This window comes from Diorhabda carinulata, chromosome 4 (genome assembly GCF_026250575.1).
Source record: "Diorhabda carinulata isolate Delta chromosome 4, icDioCari1.1, whole genome shotgun sequence".
Taxonomy (NCBI): Eukaryota; Metazoa; Arthropoda; class Insecta; order Coleoptera; family Chrysomelidae; genus Diorhabda; species Diorhabda carinulata.
Genome location: NC_079463.1, coordinates 6801896 through 6818536, shown reverse-complemented (window position 1 = coordinate 6818536; position 16641 = coordinate 6801896). Strand labels below are relative to the sequence as shown.

General features: G+C 33.2%; 1 protein-coding gene across 1 annotated transcript; it reads right to left on the bottom strand.

The window, feature by feature from the left end:
* Nucleotides 1-402: 402 nt before the first annotated feature.
* LOC130892425 (gustatory and odorant receptor 22-like) lies at nucleotides 403-12124 on the bottom strand. The gene is made up of 7 exons (XM_057797847.1): nucleotides 11939-12124; nucleotides 8066-8378; nucleotides 7376-7614; nucleotides 3687-3836; nucleotides 3386-3595; nucleotides 2258-2347; nucleotides 403-652 (listed from the first exon to the last, which is right to left on the bottom strand). Exons 1-7 carry the CDS (start codon nucleotides 12122-12124, stop codon nucleotides 572-574), a joined length of 1269 nt encoding a protein of 422 aa, XP_057653830.1. The 3' UTR covers nucleotides 403-571.
* Nucleotides 12125-16641: the final 4517 nt, after the last annotated feature.

Genomic DNA, 16641 nt, shown 5'->3' with positions numbered 1-16641 from the left:
TTCTTAAAAAATACGCATCGTATAATTTTAACAATATAACAAAGGAATTTTATATAGTAACTCAAAATAACACCATATGAAAATTAATTTCTAAACATTCTTCACTTTTATCTCAACGTACGTTAAATAAATTAAATTCACCTCAAAGTAAAATTAATCCCAAATATAGGATATACATTAGAAGCGAATGTAGAAGGCTTAATATGAAGCGTCAAAACTATGTATTCGTGCAAAAAATAATTTTTTATAGAAACTCAAAATTGGGGATTTACTCACAAACAAACAAACAAACAAAGTGAAGAATATAACGCAAAAAAGAAAAACCATTTATTCAATATATTATTAGTACATTCGAAGTTTTTCTTGAAAACATTAAAAATTCAATTATTTTCTTAGTGATATGTTCCAATAATAGAGAAAAACAGAACTATTGTATATAATATTCACAACCAATGGATTCTAAAACACCGGTATTTCATAGAAATTTGCTTTTACAAATTATTACTGTTTGAGGTTTTTTCATTTAAAAACTGAACATTAGACAACATACATTCAACTGCAACAAATTACTTCAATCAACTGACTTTGAATTTATAAGACTAATTTTGAACTGTAGCAGAACTATCAAATATATAGCTATTGTCGATACGCTCTGAAAAAGAACAAATTAGTATATGAAATTAATCCAAATGGTTAAAAATATCTAGCTCTACATATCAAAAATCAAATTAAGCTCATATTAATCGTATAATTACTATAAAATCTCCGTGATCTCTCAACCAACATGGTTGATTCGTACCCTAAGAAAATTACCTAGTACCTCGTTTTACTTATCAAAATCATGATTAAGCTCTAATTCTCCATTCTCTATTGGTTCCACATGAGTGTTACCAGGAGTGGGCGGCTATGAACTGTTGCAATCATGGGCATCTTGATTGATCTGTCGCGCCTCAACTGAGCCTGGTGTTCTTGGAAAAGCTAATCATGCATTTTGTCTTGATATCACTGAGCAAGCTGTGTGTGAAGCTCGCTTGGGTAAGTGCTGGGCCCTCACCGATGATATGGTTTCTAGTGTTTGCTTGAAATACCACTCAGTATAATTATTATGAGCCGTAGAGACTTACAAGAAGACTTCTCGAATTTGAATAATCACTTTTTTATCAGTTGTACAATTCATCTTGTGAGGTACAATGATTGTAAACAATTCAAGTGTATTAGCCAAAGGGTTTGATATTAGAATTGTCATCTTGCTTATACTATTGGCAGATATTGTCTGATATTTATTTATCGATTAAATATTGGTTTATTCGTTCCAATTGTTTGAAATAAGAATCGGCATCAATAGTTTCTCCATGTTTCAGCACAAAATGAACAATTCCACGTATACTTCACCAAATACACAAAAGCACATTTTTGGAAAGTAAACTCGACATTGCAGTCATATGGTAACTGCGTTTTGCGTTTTGGATTATCAATATTTCCTATTTTTCGTATTCATTGCTTCAGAAACGGCACCATTACAGTAATACATTACATGTATTGGTTAGGTTAGGTTAGGTTAGGACAGATTATGAGGAATTCAAACAGCTGCTCAGCTTATTTTTTAGGCTGCTGCAAATGATCTTAAATCGTCGACTTACATTGGATAAAGGTACTTAAGAGTTCTTCGGACATGTATTTGCTGCCATTCTTAACACATCGTTGTCTAATGTTATTGGTTAATGCTGATTAATAGGATTCAAAGAGATCACCAGATCTGAACTTGGAGAATCATCTTTGGCATTTACGAACGTTCAATCTACTTGTTGGTGATTGTTGCAACTGTTACTTCATTATTCTTACTAAATTAAGCGACATTAACCTCTAAATGTCGAATTAGGTACACAATGAGCTGATAAATGACGACATCACTTTTGACTCCATCATTATAATTCAATCTGTGCATTTTCTTTATACACCAACCGGATATTAGATAAAATACGAATTATTTTTAGTTTGGATATAGATACAGACTATAAATGGAACGAAGGATGAGATAATGAAATAATTATTATATTGTAATGAAACGAGATTAAACTGTAGACCAAGAAAAAAATAATTTGGTTGGTATCGATGTTATGGACACACGGACGTATACCAATTAAGTATTTTTAATGTTATCCCGATTACATTTGCCAGAATTTTAAGGTTAAGTTTCTGTTTAGACGTGGAGACGTACGAAATTTAATTAAAGCGCCTTGAAAATAATTATACTGACCGACGTAATTAATTTCCTGTCAACATCTGAATATCCTTTGAGAGATACCGTTGGTGGGTTTAAGCGTATCGCAGTCAAAAACAGATCAATCTACAAGAACAAATTATTCATTTAACATGTTTCGGTTTTATTGGTTCTGGTCAGGGGCGGATTTAAAGATTGGCCATCTGTAGATAATTTATCTTTTGCCGCCGCTACTGATTCGATATCTTAGCTCACAATTATTCGAATTATAATTTTTATCACATAATTTGCAACTTGCGGGATTTAAATTCACAAAATCATTAATTATAATGTCATATGTGAATTTGACCGTTAGATCTGATTCTATGCATAAAAGAGCTAAGGCGTTGAGCATTTCTTGACTTGAAGTTGATAGTAAATAGTTCTTAATTATTTTCAAGTAAGAAAAGCTACTCTCTTCTGAAAAATTTTTAACTAGTGCTCACAGGATGATTCGAAGAAAGATAGCTTTAAACTCCAACTCGATTCTAAATATTAGCGTCCAATCTTTCCAGGAAACTACCTTTTTCGTTAGAAACAATGATAACAATTCAATCAATTCTATAAGAAATGAAAATTTCAAGCTAAATCCGTTATAAGCCTCTTGCCGCTTTGCTTACTATGAATACTTATGATTCTATCTATGATAATGTGAAACGTGGTAGCTCCATCGCATTTTCTTCGAAATCCTCTTGGTTGGCAATGAAAAACTTGACTCATTAACATCAGCCAGATCTAAATCCAGATCTGTGAATCTAAATAAAATAATTTTGGACAAAATTTGCCGCTTTTGAAATCTGCCGCTCTAGGCTACAGACTACTCAGCCTACAGGTAAATCCACCACTGACTCTGGTTCTCAAAAAATTTTAAAAAAATTGTAAGCAAGTTTTATTTGATAGTCAGGAAGCCTGCAACACTTCGCTTCGTGACTTTAATCAGAAAATCTAATTATTTAACTGATCGATATCAATAATATTGACTATACAATTATTTTAAAACATAATATCGATTTGGAAACGCGAAAAGGTGCAAATAACTATGCAGAGCAATACAGAGACACACTTACATCCAATTGTACGTAATTAGGAGGTTTAGATATGTTGGTATGATCTATCATATCTTACCTCTTTAACAGTTGCCACATTGACGAAATTCAATTTGATTTCCATAAGAGAAGCTTGTACTTTACTAGCTATATTATCAGAAGCTTCATGAGAACAATTACAGTAAATGCAAAGCAATACCAAGCAATAAACGCTAGCCACTAATAAACCTACTTCTTTAAAAGAAAACGTTACACCATGTTCCATTATTTCCGAAATGAATCCATATGTCTGAAAAGTATATCACGTGTTGTGTTAAAATATTACCTATATTACAATTAAGGTAGAGGGTAACTCGTAGTCTACTTTCAAATTTACTTACAGCGATAGTAATATTAGTAATCATAAATAGGGAATACGTAGCATAAGTTCTCGCGTAAGCATTTCCAATAGCTTGCAAAAGTTCACTAAGCTCCAACCATAATACTCTATAATGTGAGATTATAGAACTCGTACAATGACTATCGATTTCCTGTAATATTAAGCAGTAAACTACTGTTTAGTTATTATGCTATATATTTTTAAAAAAGTCTGTTATATATTGAACAGTTTTTGTGTAAAGAAACACCCAGAATCGATCAATGAAACTAACTACCTACTAGTGGATTGCGAGCGTCTCCCAAGCGCGCAACGATCTTGCCGCGCACGAGCAGCGAATTCGTTGCGGACGCGCAACGAGATCGCTGCGAATAGCAGCGTGGACGTCATTTTATACTGTCGCGTACAAACGCCAAGCCCCGCCTCACTTCAGTCCGTAACGAGATACGAATGTGAGAGGACGTAGGTACTCACTCGTATCATCATATACAAAATTATTTATAAATGGAATTCAAAATTTTTACGTAATATGGACAAAGGATGGACAAGAGGATGAATAAAGAGAGAAAAAGTGGTGAAAATGAACACGAATACAACTCTGGTGGAAGATTTAAAATCAATTCATCCAAACTATAAAACGGATACCAAAATGAATATCATAGGAGTTTTGACAAAATACAAGCATATGTCGAACAGCTATGCTCCAAACTATCCAGGATATTCTACAAGTCCAGAGCCACTCTGGAAAAATTCATTGCAGCCAATTAATCCATCACCAAATATTTATGACGAGAACAGTAGCGCTGAAGATACAATTTATAATGATTTTTTTCCTGAATTTCCTAAAACCTGGTACTTACCACTATTTATCCATTCGTTAATGAGTGTATTGTGCGCTAAAAACACGCGAAAAAAACATTGCATTTCTGCCCCACGTTAGCGACGTCCTCGCGGCGTGTTCGTGACGAATTTGTTGCGAGCCCGCTCTGCCCGCAGCCGCTCGCAAACCGCTAGTATGATAAAACTATAAATGTATGTTTTTGTTGTTTCAATCTAGTGTGGATAGTTTCCTATCGTGCTAACTAATAATACCTCTTATCGAACATTACTGAAAGGAAAAGAAATCAGGAGAAAGCGTTGACTGTTTGTTGAAGTCATCCAGCTTTCGAATTTTTGCAGTGAAAAATTTTTACCCCAATTGAAATCCAATGAAATCAATTTTCAAGTCATCTGAGACAACCAATCAACTCATTATAGTGAAAACAGATCCCATGGGCGGTTTTTACGTTATCACGTTGCTAAGGATACATATTAGCATAAATATTTGTAATCCTGACGAGAATATTATAGAATCAAACATACTAAAAAAACCGTTCACAGTAGAAAATTTGTATGGAAAGCATTTATGGACTTTTGTATTGATAGAAACTATCAATTGGATGGAAATCGGATGGCGGAAGAATTGGCGTTGATTTTAAAGGATTGGGCTATGAACATGAGAAGAAACTATGGTACAGAGTTCAAAGAAACTACGATAGAAACCATGAGGAAGCGTTTAAAAGAAAAATTTTATAAAGAAGTGAAAGTTATTATTGACCATCCAAAAGTGTCGTATTTCAACAAGCGAGAGCTGTCCGACGAAAACTGCAATCAAATAATAATAAGAAACAAAGTTCGACAGCATCAAGTTCCGTAGCAATAACGAGAATGATAAATGTATGAAATTAGATATATATATATATATATATATATATATATATATATATATATATATATATATATATATATATATATAACAATATAGGACTGAGAACTCTGCGACAACTGTAAACCGGATAAAGTTTATTGAAATTGAAACTTGGAGTTCATGTGCAGACGTAGATTGAAGAAAAGTGTTATATCTAATAGTCCCAGAGCTGGCTACATAAAACTGTACCGATAAAGTACACGACGTTTGAGTTCGTAAACCCCTAGAAAATAGTTGTGATATTACCAAATGGCTGTTCTGCCTGTTCGGACAGGCCGCATATGAAAATACCAGTCGAGTTTCCACGTTGAACAAATGTGCCTAAAAAACCGATGGGGTACACGCGTGAGAAACACGTCACAACTATTTTCTAGGGGTTTACGAACTCAAACGTCGTGTACTTTATCGGTACAGTTTTATGTAGCCAGCTCCCCAACTATAATATTAGGAGAAAGATTTTTTAAACAGTGCAAATACCAGACGAAACTTTCATGGAACTGGATTTGTGGTCAAGAAAATATTATTGATTTCAAAACTGTTAGTGAATGAGTAAGCATCAAAAGATTAAGAAAGAAACTCTTCAGAATATCATGTTTTAACATTCAGCAACAAGAATATCATAATATACTGAGGCATAATATTAAAATAGTTTTTAGAGGTTTGAATTCGGAAGTCGAAAGCCTACAATTGAAAATTTTATTTTAGTTTAGAATTGTTCTTGCTCCACTTTAATGAATTTCCTCATTATGCGTTCCAACCAAAATTTGAATAGAGTACTAGACAGTATATCACCCCATCTTCATTCCGTGTTATTTCTTGAGAGTTTTCTTGTGTCCGAACTTTTGCTCCTGTACAATCCATTTTTTTCTCATTATTTTCCAGTTAATTAAAATTATATTAACTTTAATTCAACTCAATTTACATAATCGCATTTGACGATTCTGATACTAAAAATCTGATCAGTCGTAGACCTCCCAGTTCTGAATCCACACTGGTAGTCGGCTATTGTTTTTTTAGCATAGGGTTTTTATCTAATCATTATAATACTTGCGAGTACTTTGTAAGTGGTATTCAAAACTGTAATCACCAATTTTCACAATCACCATTTTCTTATGTAAAAGGCAAATAAGGCTATTTCGCGATCCACACAATTTTCAGAGAACGTTGAACGTTAAGATCTATCATAATACCGGTAACCTCAGTAGCATGGGGGCACATGAATGTATAGATTTATCGTTCCCTCGGCTCGGACCTCCCACTCTTAGGACCGCGAGGGAATGATCGTAAGACTCAAGTCAATATGCATCAAGTACCACCGAAAGAGTAACTCTGGAACTTCATAAGCAAGTGCCGAGTTATACGTCGAGGTCAATTATAGAGGAGGCGAAGGACTACTCGGATTCGCGCTTTTTTTGCCGAAGAAGATTAGATAGCTTTTAACTGGAACATGAAACATGTATAGACACCGAAGCTATCCCTTAATGGAACGAAAAAAACCTCTCGAAGCTTCCCGCATAATTAAAGAAATACAAAGAAAACCACGCGCTAACATCAATACACGAATTATGATAAGATGCTGTCGTAAAGACAACGGAAGATGGAATGTTTTATTTCACATACACTTGAGGGCATTTTCCAGGGGTGGAAGCTTAATGGGACGGGTTTTCTGCGTGCGGGTGTGTGTATAAGTTTTAGTTATGTTATAGAAGCGCGAGTCAGACAGTATTTATGTGAAATTGTGAATGTTGGTGTAGTGTTCAGTATCAAATCACTTAACAGAAAAATTTTACGGTATCACCGAAAAATATTATTGACAAGTAGTTCGTAATTTAAATACGAGCAATTACCTAAATCCATCTGTGTGAAACGTTTGGAAATAAAATTAATAATTGTTTTTTGATATTTGCAATTTATTATTTGGAAAAAACATTGGGAAATACACATACCATTTGAAAGCTTTTAGCCAACGCATAACTAGCGTTACCGATGGCCCTACAATTTATGTACCACAAAGCTGAGGACATGTTCAACATCGTTATAATGTGAAAGTAAGCCGTAGTGTGATATAACGTGAAGTCGTCCAAGAGTGCACTTAATATCAATAAAAATGCAACAGCAAGTACGAGACATCCTAAACTAATTATAACTATCAATGTGCTCAAATAGGGAAACTCCAAATTTCTTCCTGAAAAGAGAATTTGTATTGAAAAACTAGATTGTTATTTACAGTGAGGTGTAGCAGCCGTCTAGTCGATTATGTAATTGAGAAATAATAGAATCACATATTTATTAAATAAGAAGTTAAATACACTTTATAATACGGAAGTATAAAATTTTGGCAGGTAAACAGAAATAACAGTTAAGTAAGATTATTATAAATATATTCTCAAAACAAAAAGCGTAATAAATCTATCAATTGATCCAATTCCATAAACATAACAACAGGAATTCAAGAATTAATCGTTCCAATTTAATATCTGTATTATTGATATTTTAATATCAACCCATTTTCAAATACGTCTAAATGAGTTTTACATGGCGTTTCTTGATTATCCAATCAAAAGTGATAATTAGAAATTACTTTGTGTTGTTGGCACAGCTACCTGAAAAAGAAGGGTGAGATTTAAATAACTCACCCGTTATTTTGTAGTAGTGTAACTGGAAAGTACCCCATCCATTTTTATAGTCACAAACTTCTCTTGCAACCCCCCAACCTACGAACGGTATCCAAAAATGAGGGACAAGGAAAATTATGAATATTATGGAATATATATATTCATCGAATTTTTTACTCTTATTCAATAATATATCAACTCTTTCGCATCCCACAAAAATGACTATGACTGTAGTGACAGCGTAAAATACGTAAGCATACAACATAGGTACACTGAGCCAACCAAATGTTATTTTTCCAATTTTTCCACGTTGGATTGGCATCACAGCTAATATCTGAAACAAAAAAATTTCTTGATGATAATTCAAGCAATCAAATTTCCAATACTTTTCCAAGCAAGGTCCACTTAAAGTGTCGTAGGGAGTTTCTTCGCTAGGGTTTAATTTTATCTTTCAAATGTATTTTATAATTTTCCGCAACTTTAAATACATACACTTACATCCCTGTGATATTTTTCTTTTCTAAATAAATTTTATTATGCTAATAAACAGAGAAGGCTTCAATGTGACGGTTCTACATAAAATCGTCCAATCAGCTCGTAAACATCTATTTACAACCTTGTCGGTACTAAGTTTTCAATACTTACTCACCGAATTACATGGCTAGATGTGACCCTGCAATGTTCCAACTTCTTCGACCCATCTAAATATACGTTTTTTCGAAGTTTGCAAAGTAGAACTCAGAGTCAATAAAGACCTCCATACTCTGCACGTCTAGTTTGAAAAGAAAAGTCACGCAGAGCTAAACTTAGATTATCCATGTGAAAAAGTACATTTTTTCTTCGCAAATTAAGGCCGATTATTTCCTAAAATAGGCATTGAATCGGTTTAATAATTCGGCATAGTGCCTTTTTTGCCTTTCTACTAGTGATCGATGTTGATTACATCTTGTAAATCCCAAAAACCCGTGACTATCCCATCTCCGTACGATAGGAACATGTTCGCCAAGTACAGTCAGTCCTTTGTTTTGACTGTTCATTGTTGATTTTTCGTCTATTGTCTTAGATATTTTGCGTACCTTCAATCGACGAAACAAGATTGTGGATTTTTGTTACATTATCGTCACAATACACTGTATCGAAATGCTCTTTGATTTCCTTCCCAAATATCCACTTAAACGCCCATCAAAACAAAACTATAAGTCAGATCTAGCTGGAATTATGGCAGTAACCGTCTACGAGAATGTATTACACGAAAGTTAATTACTGGTGCAATCGGGCGAAAAGGCTATGTATTTATCAGAATACACTCGTACATTGGCACGAATGCCGAGACTGAGTGCACAGCTATATGTAAACACCCCAATAATTAAGGGCCGGATCCGGATGTTTATCTAATATTATGTAGCGTCTCTCATGTCCCATCAATTCTCTTATACAATGCTTAATTTGAGATTTTTTTCTGGTTTCATGAAATCTACCAAACCCTACTATTACATAAAAACTCATAATCCCCCCGTATGAATTGGGCCTGTAAAAACTTTTGATTCGATATAGTTTAATTTTTTTCGCCGCAAAATTTAATCTATGTATGTGGTTTTTTCCAAATCAGTGCATTCCTAACGTAGAGGAAAATTAACAGTTTTGATGTTTGGTTGAAAATTCCGGATACGTCAAAATTTGTTTCCACTTTATTCGACTTTCATAATTGGATTTAACCATGGTTAACCATATTTGTATGCGACACATCCTTTATAATAATTCCAAACAATTAGCACTAGTAAATACAGAAACCTTCTATCACGTCACATTTCTTTCTTTTATCAATTTAAGTTTAAAAATCCTCAGTTCTGACTCAACGACGAACATCTCATCTTCAATTACAAACAAAGTTCTGATTGTTTTTGTTATCTTTGTGGACACTCTGCTGAAAATGACAGAATTGCTTTGAAAAAATCAGGAGTATTGGAATTTTATTATTGTTACACTCCTAGAAACTAAGAAACATATAAAATATAGGTTGGTTTAATTTTCAGAAAAAGAATTAGAAGATATGTTAGTTGGATTTTGCTTGTTATCAGTTTTGGTTCGGCTCAGATTCCGAGTACACAGTTTATATGTTTTATTGAGCGTGTGAACAGAAAATTGATCTTATTTGAAGACGGGCGCAGTCAGAGGTACGTTAAGAATATATAACTACCCAAGACTCAATTAATTATCTGTCAATTGTGTCCCGGGTAGTCGCGAGATGGGTGATTCCGTTCTAACTGTGATTTTTTGTATTCAAAATTTCAAGATTTTAAAATTTAACTTTTCTAACTTTTTTATGCATATTATTCATCTATTTTACTGTAAAAATAAAACTCTAAGAGGAATTTACTACAACTTCAAAGTATCACGAGCAAGACACAAATGTCGGATTTTGAGTTCCACGGTACTGACTCATTTATCCACGGTACTGACATGGTAACTTAAGATATTAAACAACAAGTGCATCAATTTTCCTCAGTTTGATCATAAACATTAGAATTTATAAGGTAATTAGTTTAAATCATTTGTTACGACAAAAAAAATTAATAATTTATCGGTAAATTCTAGGAATGGACATGACACGGTACTGACATTCAAGTGATGTAGTATAAGTTTTCTTTAAGTGGCAAGTTATATTGTATAAAAATAATGTTTAAATATCTTAAGAATTATTCAATTAACACAAAATTTTTATTAATTGATTATTAATTAATGACTAGTACAAAAAAACAATACAGGACATTGAATATCACAGTTATAATGGAATCACCCAGATATCGAGAGACCGGAGGATATGATAGGGTTCGCCATCGGCTACTATACCTGCAGACAATAGATTTATAATACTACAAGATTTACGAAGAAGACATGTAATGGCAAGATAGCTTCAACAAGAGTTAGCTGGCGTTGGAAATGTAAGAGTAACTTTATAACCGTGAGAATTGTTTTGAAAAATGCTGAAATTAGAGCCAGAATAGCTGACACTTCTCTTCAACTGACCAGGGAACACCGTGCAGCTCTGTTAAGATTCGCTTGAGGACAAGCCAGCTGGATTTTTCATGATTGGCGTAATATGCTTTTCAGGAACGAGTCCAGATTTTGTTTATGTACTACAGATTGGAGAATACCTATGTATAGAAGAGATGGTGTATTTTATAAGACCTTCAACAAATTTTGGAGGATGGTATGTTTTGGGGTTTAATACACCCAAATTAACTGTTCATGGACGAATCAAGGATCTATGCATATGAACCCTAAACTAAGCCTCAATCAGCTAAACAACAATTGATGGTATAGGTCTTTCAAGACTAGCCAAATCCAATAAAACATTTCGCACACTAAGCACTTCGAAACAAATGGTCGCTTGTTTTTCCGGAATAACTGAACATGTCGTCAATGTTTCATTAGAGCAACTTAGAACCATCAGTATAACACAGTGTTCGAAAAAATCAGGAAAACCAATCGGACAAGACAAATCATTATCCAATGTGAGCTTTCAGGAGAATATTTTGAAACACAATATAGTCATATCCAATTATAAATATTTGTTTTATTTGTCTATCCCAAACTTGAGTAGTAGCTTTGTAATAATTCTGAAAAAATCGAGAATCCCGTTTTTAAAAAAGCAAATCGAGAATCTCCACTGGTTGATGTTTGTCCTAATAGATAGTTCGCCATTTTCCTTTTGATGAAAAAAATAGGAACAACTGTTTACAACAACACTGTTTACCATTCATATCTATCAACATTTCCTGTGCTAATATGTCAGATAACATCATATATTTGACACTAAACAAGTGGTGGTTGATATAGTGAAAACGGTTTAGTTGATTATAATTATTTATGAATTAACAATCAAGTACTCACTCTGAATAAAGTGAGAAGTAATTTATGGTCCTTATAAAATTGATCATGATCATCAATAGTTTGTCCATCAGAAGAATCCAATTTGGATCTTTGCGCTATAGCCAAAGACCTAGCAGAATTCTTCCTTATCATATTTTTCAATTGGAGTTCGTCTCCATATAAATCTGCCAAATCTTTGATTTCCATATTGTGAATAACCTGGAAAATATAATAAACGAATCTAACTTTCTGAATTTTTACTATAAATTATTGGATTTCAGGTAGTGACACCAGATCAAAACTTTGTGATACTTTATTTGGATTTACAGTCTTAAGCATCAATCACCAATTGAATATTTATGGTAACTAAATTGTAGAGAAAACATCTCACAACTATTTGTATTGTATTGTATTTCCAAATGTCAAGATGCTATTTATATAAAATCAATGCTTTTCATATAAGCCAGATTCATTCGAAAAGTAGCCCAGCAGATGAGTAATTCTTATATCAGGGCAAAACCCAAAAAATCCCTTCTCCAACAAGAAACATGTCCTCAACCAATCCAAAATAACCCAACGAACCTCCCTCTGTATTCAACTAAGTTAGTAGACATCCAGTGCTAGTTCTCTTCACATAATTATTGTTACAAGTGTAGAGTTTAAAATAGTAAAAATCTTTATCTCTTTTCTCTAGGAACACTGAAGTAACTAGTCTAAAAATCAGTTTATTTATAAATAAATTCTTGTTATCAGATGTTGTGAAACCTCGAACAACTGTATATAGTTCGAATCAAAGAAAATTTTCTCTCAGAACACCAGTATTATAAAGTACTCACCTAATATCCTGAAGATGTTATTACAAATTTAAGTTTCTGCTTTCTAATGTTTTATGAATATTGCACCCTGTTCTGCCTCTACACGAACACAAATTAAAACGGTAGGAGCCATTATATATTTTTGAAATATGAATTTAATTGAAGTAATATTGACTGAATTGAAATGTGTATAATTGAAAATCGATTTTAGATTGGCGGGTGTACTATGGTTGAAACGACAAAATTGATGTATTTAGGGTGAAAGGAGATTAATTACTGTAATTTATTGTACAAGAGTTCACGTGAATGGTGATTCGTTAGGGGTAAAGTGGTCATTACTTAGCATCATTTGTTCTCTTCATTTCAACTTTCTATATAACGGCAGTGCAAACATGACTGGAATTTTAATAACAGAATTATAAGTAGAAACTCTTTGATATTGGATGTCATTCGAAAATATTACTTTTTGACATTATACACTTAAAACTACAGTAACCACTCTAGACTATGAGAAATGTCCAGCCTTGTTTTTTATCAGCTTTTTTACATAATTTGTAAATGTTAAAAAAAATGAGCAGTGACTATACGCAAATAACTTCCAAAATACTTCTTATCTACCATATTCTTTCTCAATTTTTACTCTCGTATTACTTAGCACAGTGGTAGGATCATCATGGTAGTGGTGTGGTAGTTGTTAAGGGACACGTTTAAGGCATTAGTTTGGCAAACCAATGAAGGTCAACATAACTTCTCGACGAGGACTTGTTTGGCGTGCATGAAGCTATGATAACATGCCCAGCAAAAGCACTAAGCAATGAGAGTATTGAAAATAAGGGACCCTGGTTTCCCTCCATCAACTACATTTGACGGAATTCCCCAACAGTTTTTATCTGTCTCGTGTCCGTGTATATTATAGATACAAAAGAACAGTCTCTTTAATTTGGGTTATGAAGGAATCAAACCTTACGAAGTGGACAATGCACTCTCCAGAAAACGAATACGATTATCTATCATTTGCCCTTAGCTTTTCTTGGGCGTGGTAAAATGGTTTTGATAAATTGTTTATTGCACGTATTTACGAAAATAACTCACTTTAGAGACTTTGTAGACAAAATTTTGTATATACAACCTTCGCCAAAAAAATCAGTCTTCGAAAACTAGTTCACGAGAAGAACGCCACACAAAAGCTTCGCATACTATATAGCACATAGCTTTAGTATTGCCACTACGCACGGTGCTAGAATCTGTTACGACATAAAATTTATCATTTTGAAAAAAATATTAAGAATGTTGATAATTTGGTGGAAGAACTCAAATATTGTTTATAAAAAAATGGTGATTTTGAACCCTCAACTTGTCAATAATTTTATAACATTTTTCTCTGAAAATCTTTGAGCACATTTTTATAGTATGTAGGGATTTGATTATCTCCACGTGATTCTACACAGTTCAAAGCATCAAAATTTATTCTTACATGGTTTCTCTGAAAAATTTCCGACATAACAAAGAAACAAGATATTTTTTTTCATTATAATTTCTTTTTTCAACAGTCTCCTTCCAAGTTCAAGCTCTTCTCTAAGCTTCTTAAACCTTCCAAATTGCCGTCTTTCTCGTTTACATATGAGATGATTTCTTCATCTGAGGAAAATCTCTGCAAGGGAAACGTTGGAACAGAAAACTGTAGAGAGTCGCTAGGGATCTTATCTGTTTGATACAGTTAGTGATCAACTTTATCGAAGTGAAAATCGTGAATTATAACCATGACGATCATCGAAGTCGGAGTGATTCGTTTTCCCACTTTCAATTTCTTCAAATTAGGTCCCTTTTTGCAGTTTCATCCTTCATTTTATCTCCTAAAATACAGTCGCCATCACTTTTTCATCCGATGAAACCACCTTTGCCTCTTTCAAATCATGTTTGCCCTTTGCAACTGTCTTGACTGTTGTTTCGTTTCAGTCGGCATGTGGCAAATGCGTTCCTTTGGTATGCCGATAACCTATCTCTCTAAAATTAATCAAATAGAAGCTAAGCATGCAACATGGTTGACAATTTTGGCAAAATCTCTCAACGCATGCGCAAATGTAATTCCCAACTTATATTGATAACTGCTGACACCATTAGATTAAGGACAGAAACTTTTCAGATAATTCTCGTGAGTTTAGGGATACACTAGGTCTCTTTTCTTGGCGACAATCACACATATGTATTTCTATTATAAGTAGTGATATGATTTATTGAAAAATCCGCACTCTCCTTTTTAATCCATCAATCTAAAGTTCAATGTTTTTCTAACTTATAAGAGCTTTTACGATTTATTCTTATTTTACTTGTCAAACAAGAATAGTCGTCCTTCCTGTGAGACTGTCATGTCAGTGACAATGCACATTTAGCTAAATATATTAACGACCAGAGAATGACTAGAATAGTGAAAGTGAAAATTCGCAATATCATTGTAGGTACATGAAGAAAAATGAAATCATGGTTATTTACAACTCCAAAATAAAATTCAGTCTTTGAGTAAAAAATGAGCAACTATAAATAGGTAAGGAATGACTGAGACAAATATCAATTGATAAAACATGGTCCAGTCGCAAGAATTTCAAATTTTCAACTTTATAAGATGTCGATTCTCATTGGTTCTCAATTGTAAAGTCATAGGTTTAATAAAAACATTGAGTAGTTATCTGCTTGATGACCACCAGGTTATCGTTACCGGCAACATAGCATGTGCTATTATAATACAGTTTTTATTTATTAGTTACTTATAAATAGTACATTTTCCTATATATAAGTTAATAAACTTTTTATACTCGTAGGTCAATTTCTTACATTATTACATAATAACGTTAAAAATTAAAAACATAAAGAATCCTCAGTTTACTCAGAGATAAGAAGACAACAGCAAGTAGAGCAACAAAGTATAATGAGAGCAGCTGAAACTTCTCTTCAGGTAAGAGTTCAGACAGAAAAGCTACGCTGCAGGGAGCTAGAAAAGTGATGGAAAAGCTAGAATAATCGCGCACCGTCTAAATTTAATTGTAACTCTTGCTTTCAATGTTATTGATTCATTTCTATTGTAATGACCTCTAATATTTATTTAATGGCTTTAATGCCAGCGAAGTCGCGGGGAAAAGCTGAATCTCACTTACATTAAAATGATCCTGGCAACAAAAGTAAGTACATCTCGCGGGATCGTCAAAACGACCAACAGTTTCAAACCATTTGTGTTGTAGTATATTCAAATTTCTTGGCATCATAAAAAAACTTTATCTGGTGTTCTAGTCGTGGTATTTTTAAATTCTTGCACAAAACACAATTTATTTACCATTTTTCAGATCAATAATTAATTTCACGTAATACGGCGATCTTACTGAAATGTTTAAACTACTTACGAATTTTTTTGAATTTTCAATTTTTTCTCTATAAATATTGATCAAAGGATTAAAAAAATTATAATCAAAGTTTTATAAACTATTTTCTTCTCAAACCATGCAAAGACCCTATTTATCCAAAAGTTCTTTGAGATGGAAGTTGGTGATCAAATCACTAGGTAGTCACGCTTTTTATAACCATATGACAAATATTTATTTTGAATATTACGTCATATGTAAGTGAAATTTAGAAAACGTCGATGGTTGCCTGGAAAATTTCCAACCTAACAAAAAGACAAGACATTTGTTCTCTATAATATTTCCATCAGACGATGTCGTTATGCATACGTAAACAGCTATTTTGAGAAGAAATACTGCAACTATTATTTGGAATGATTGGAAAGGTTAAAACATCACTGGACTAAGTGTATAGCAAGAAAGAAGACTTGACGTTGACGTTGACAAATAAAAATGTGTATGAAAAATATGTCTTCTTTCTTTGTTAGGTCGAATACTTGTCAGACAAACCTCGTAATTG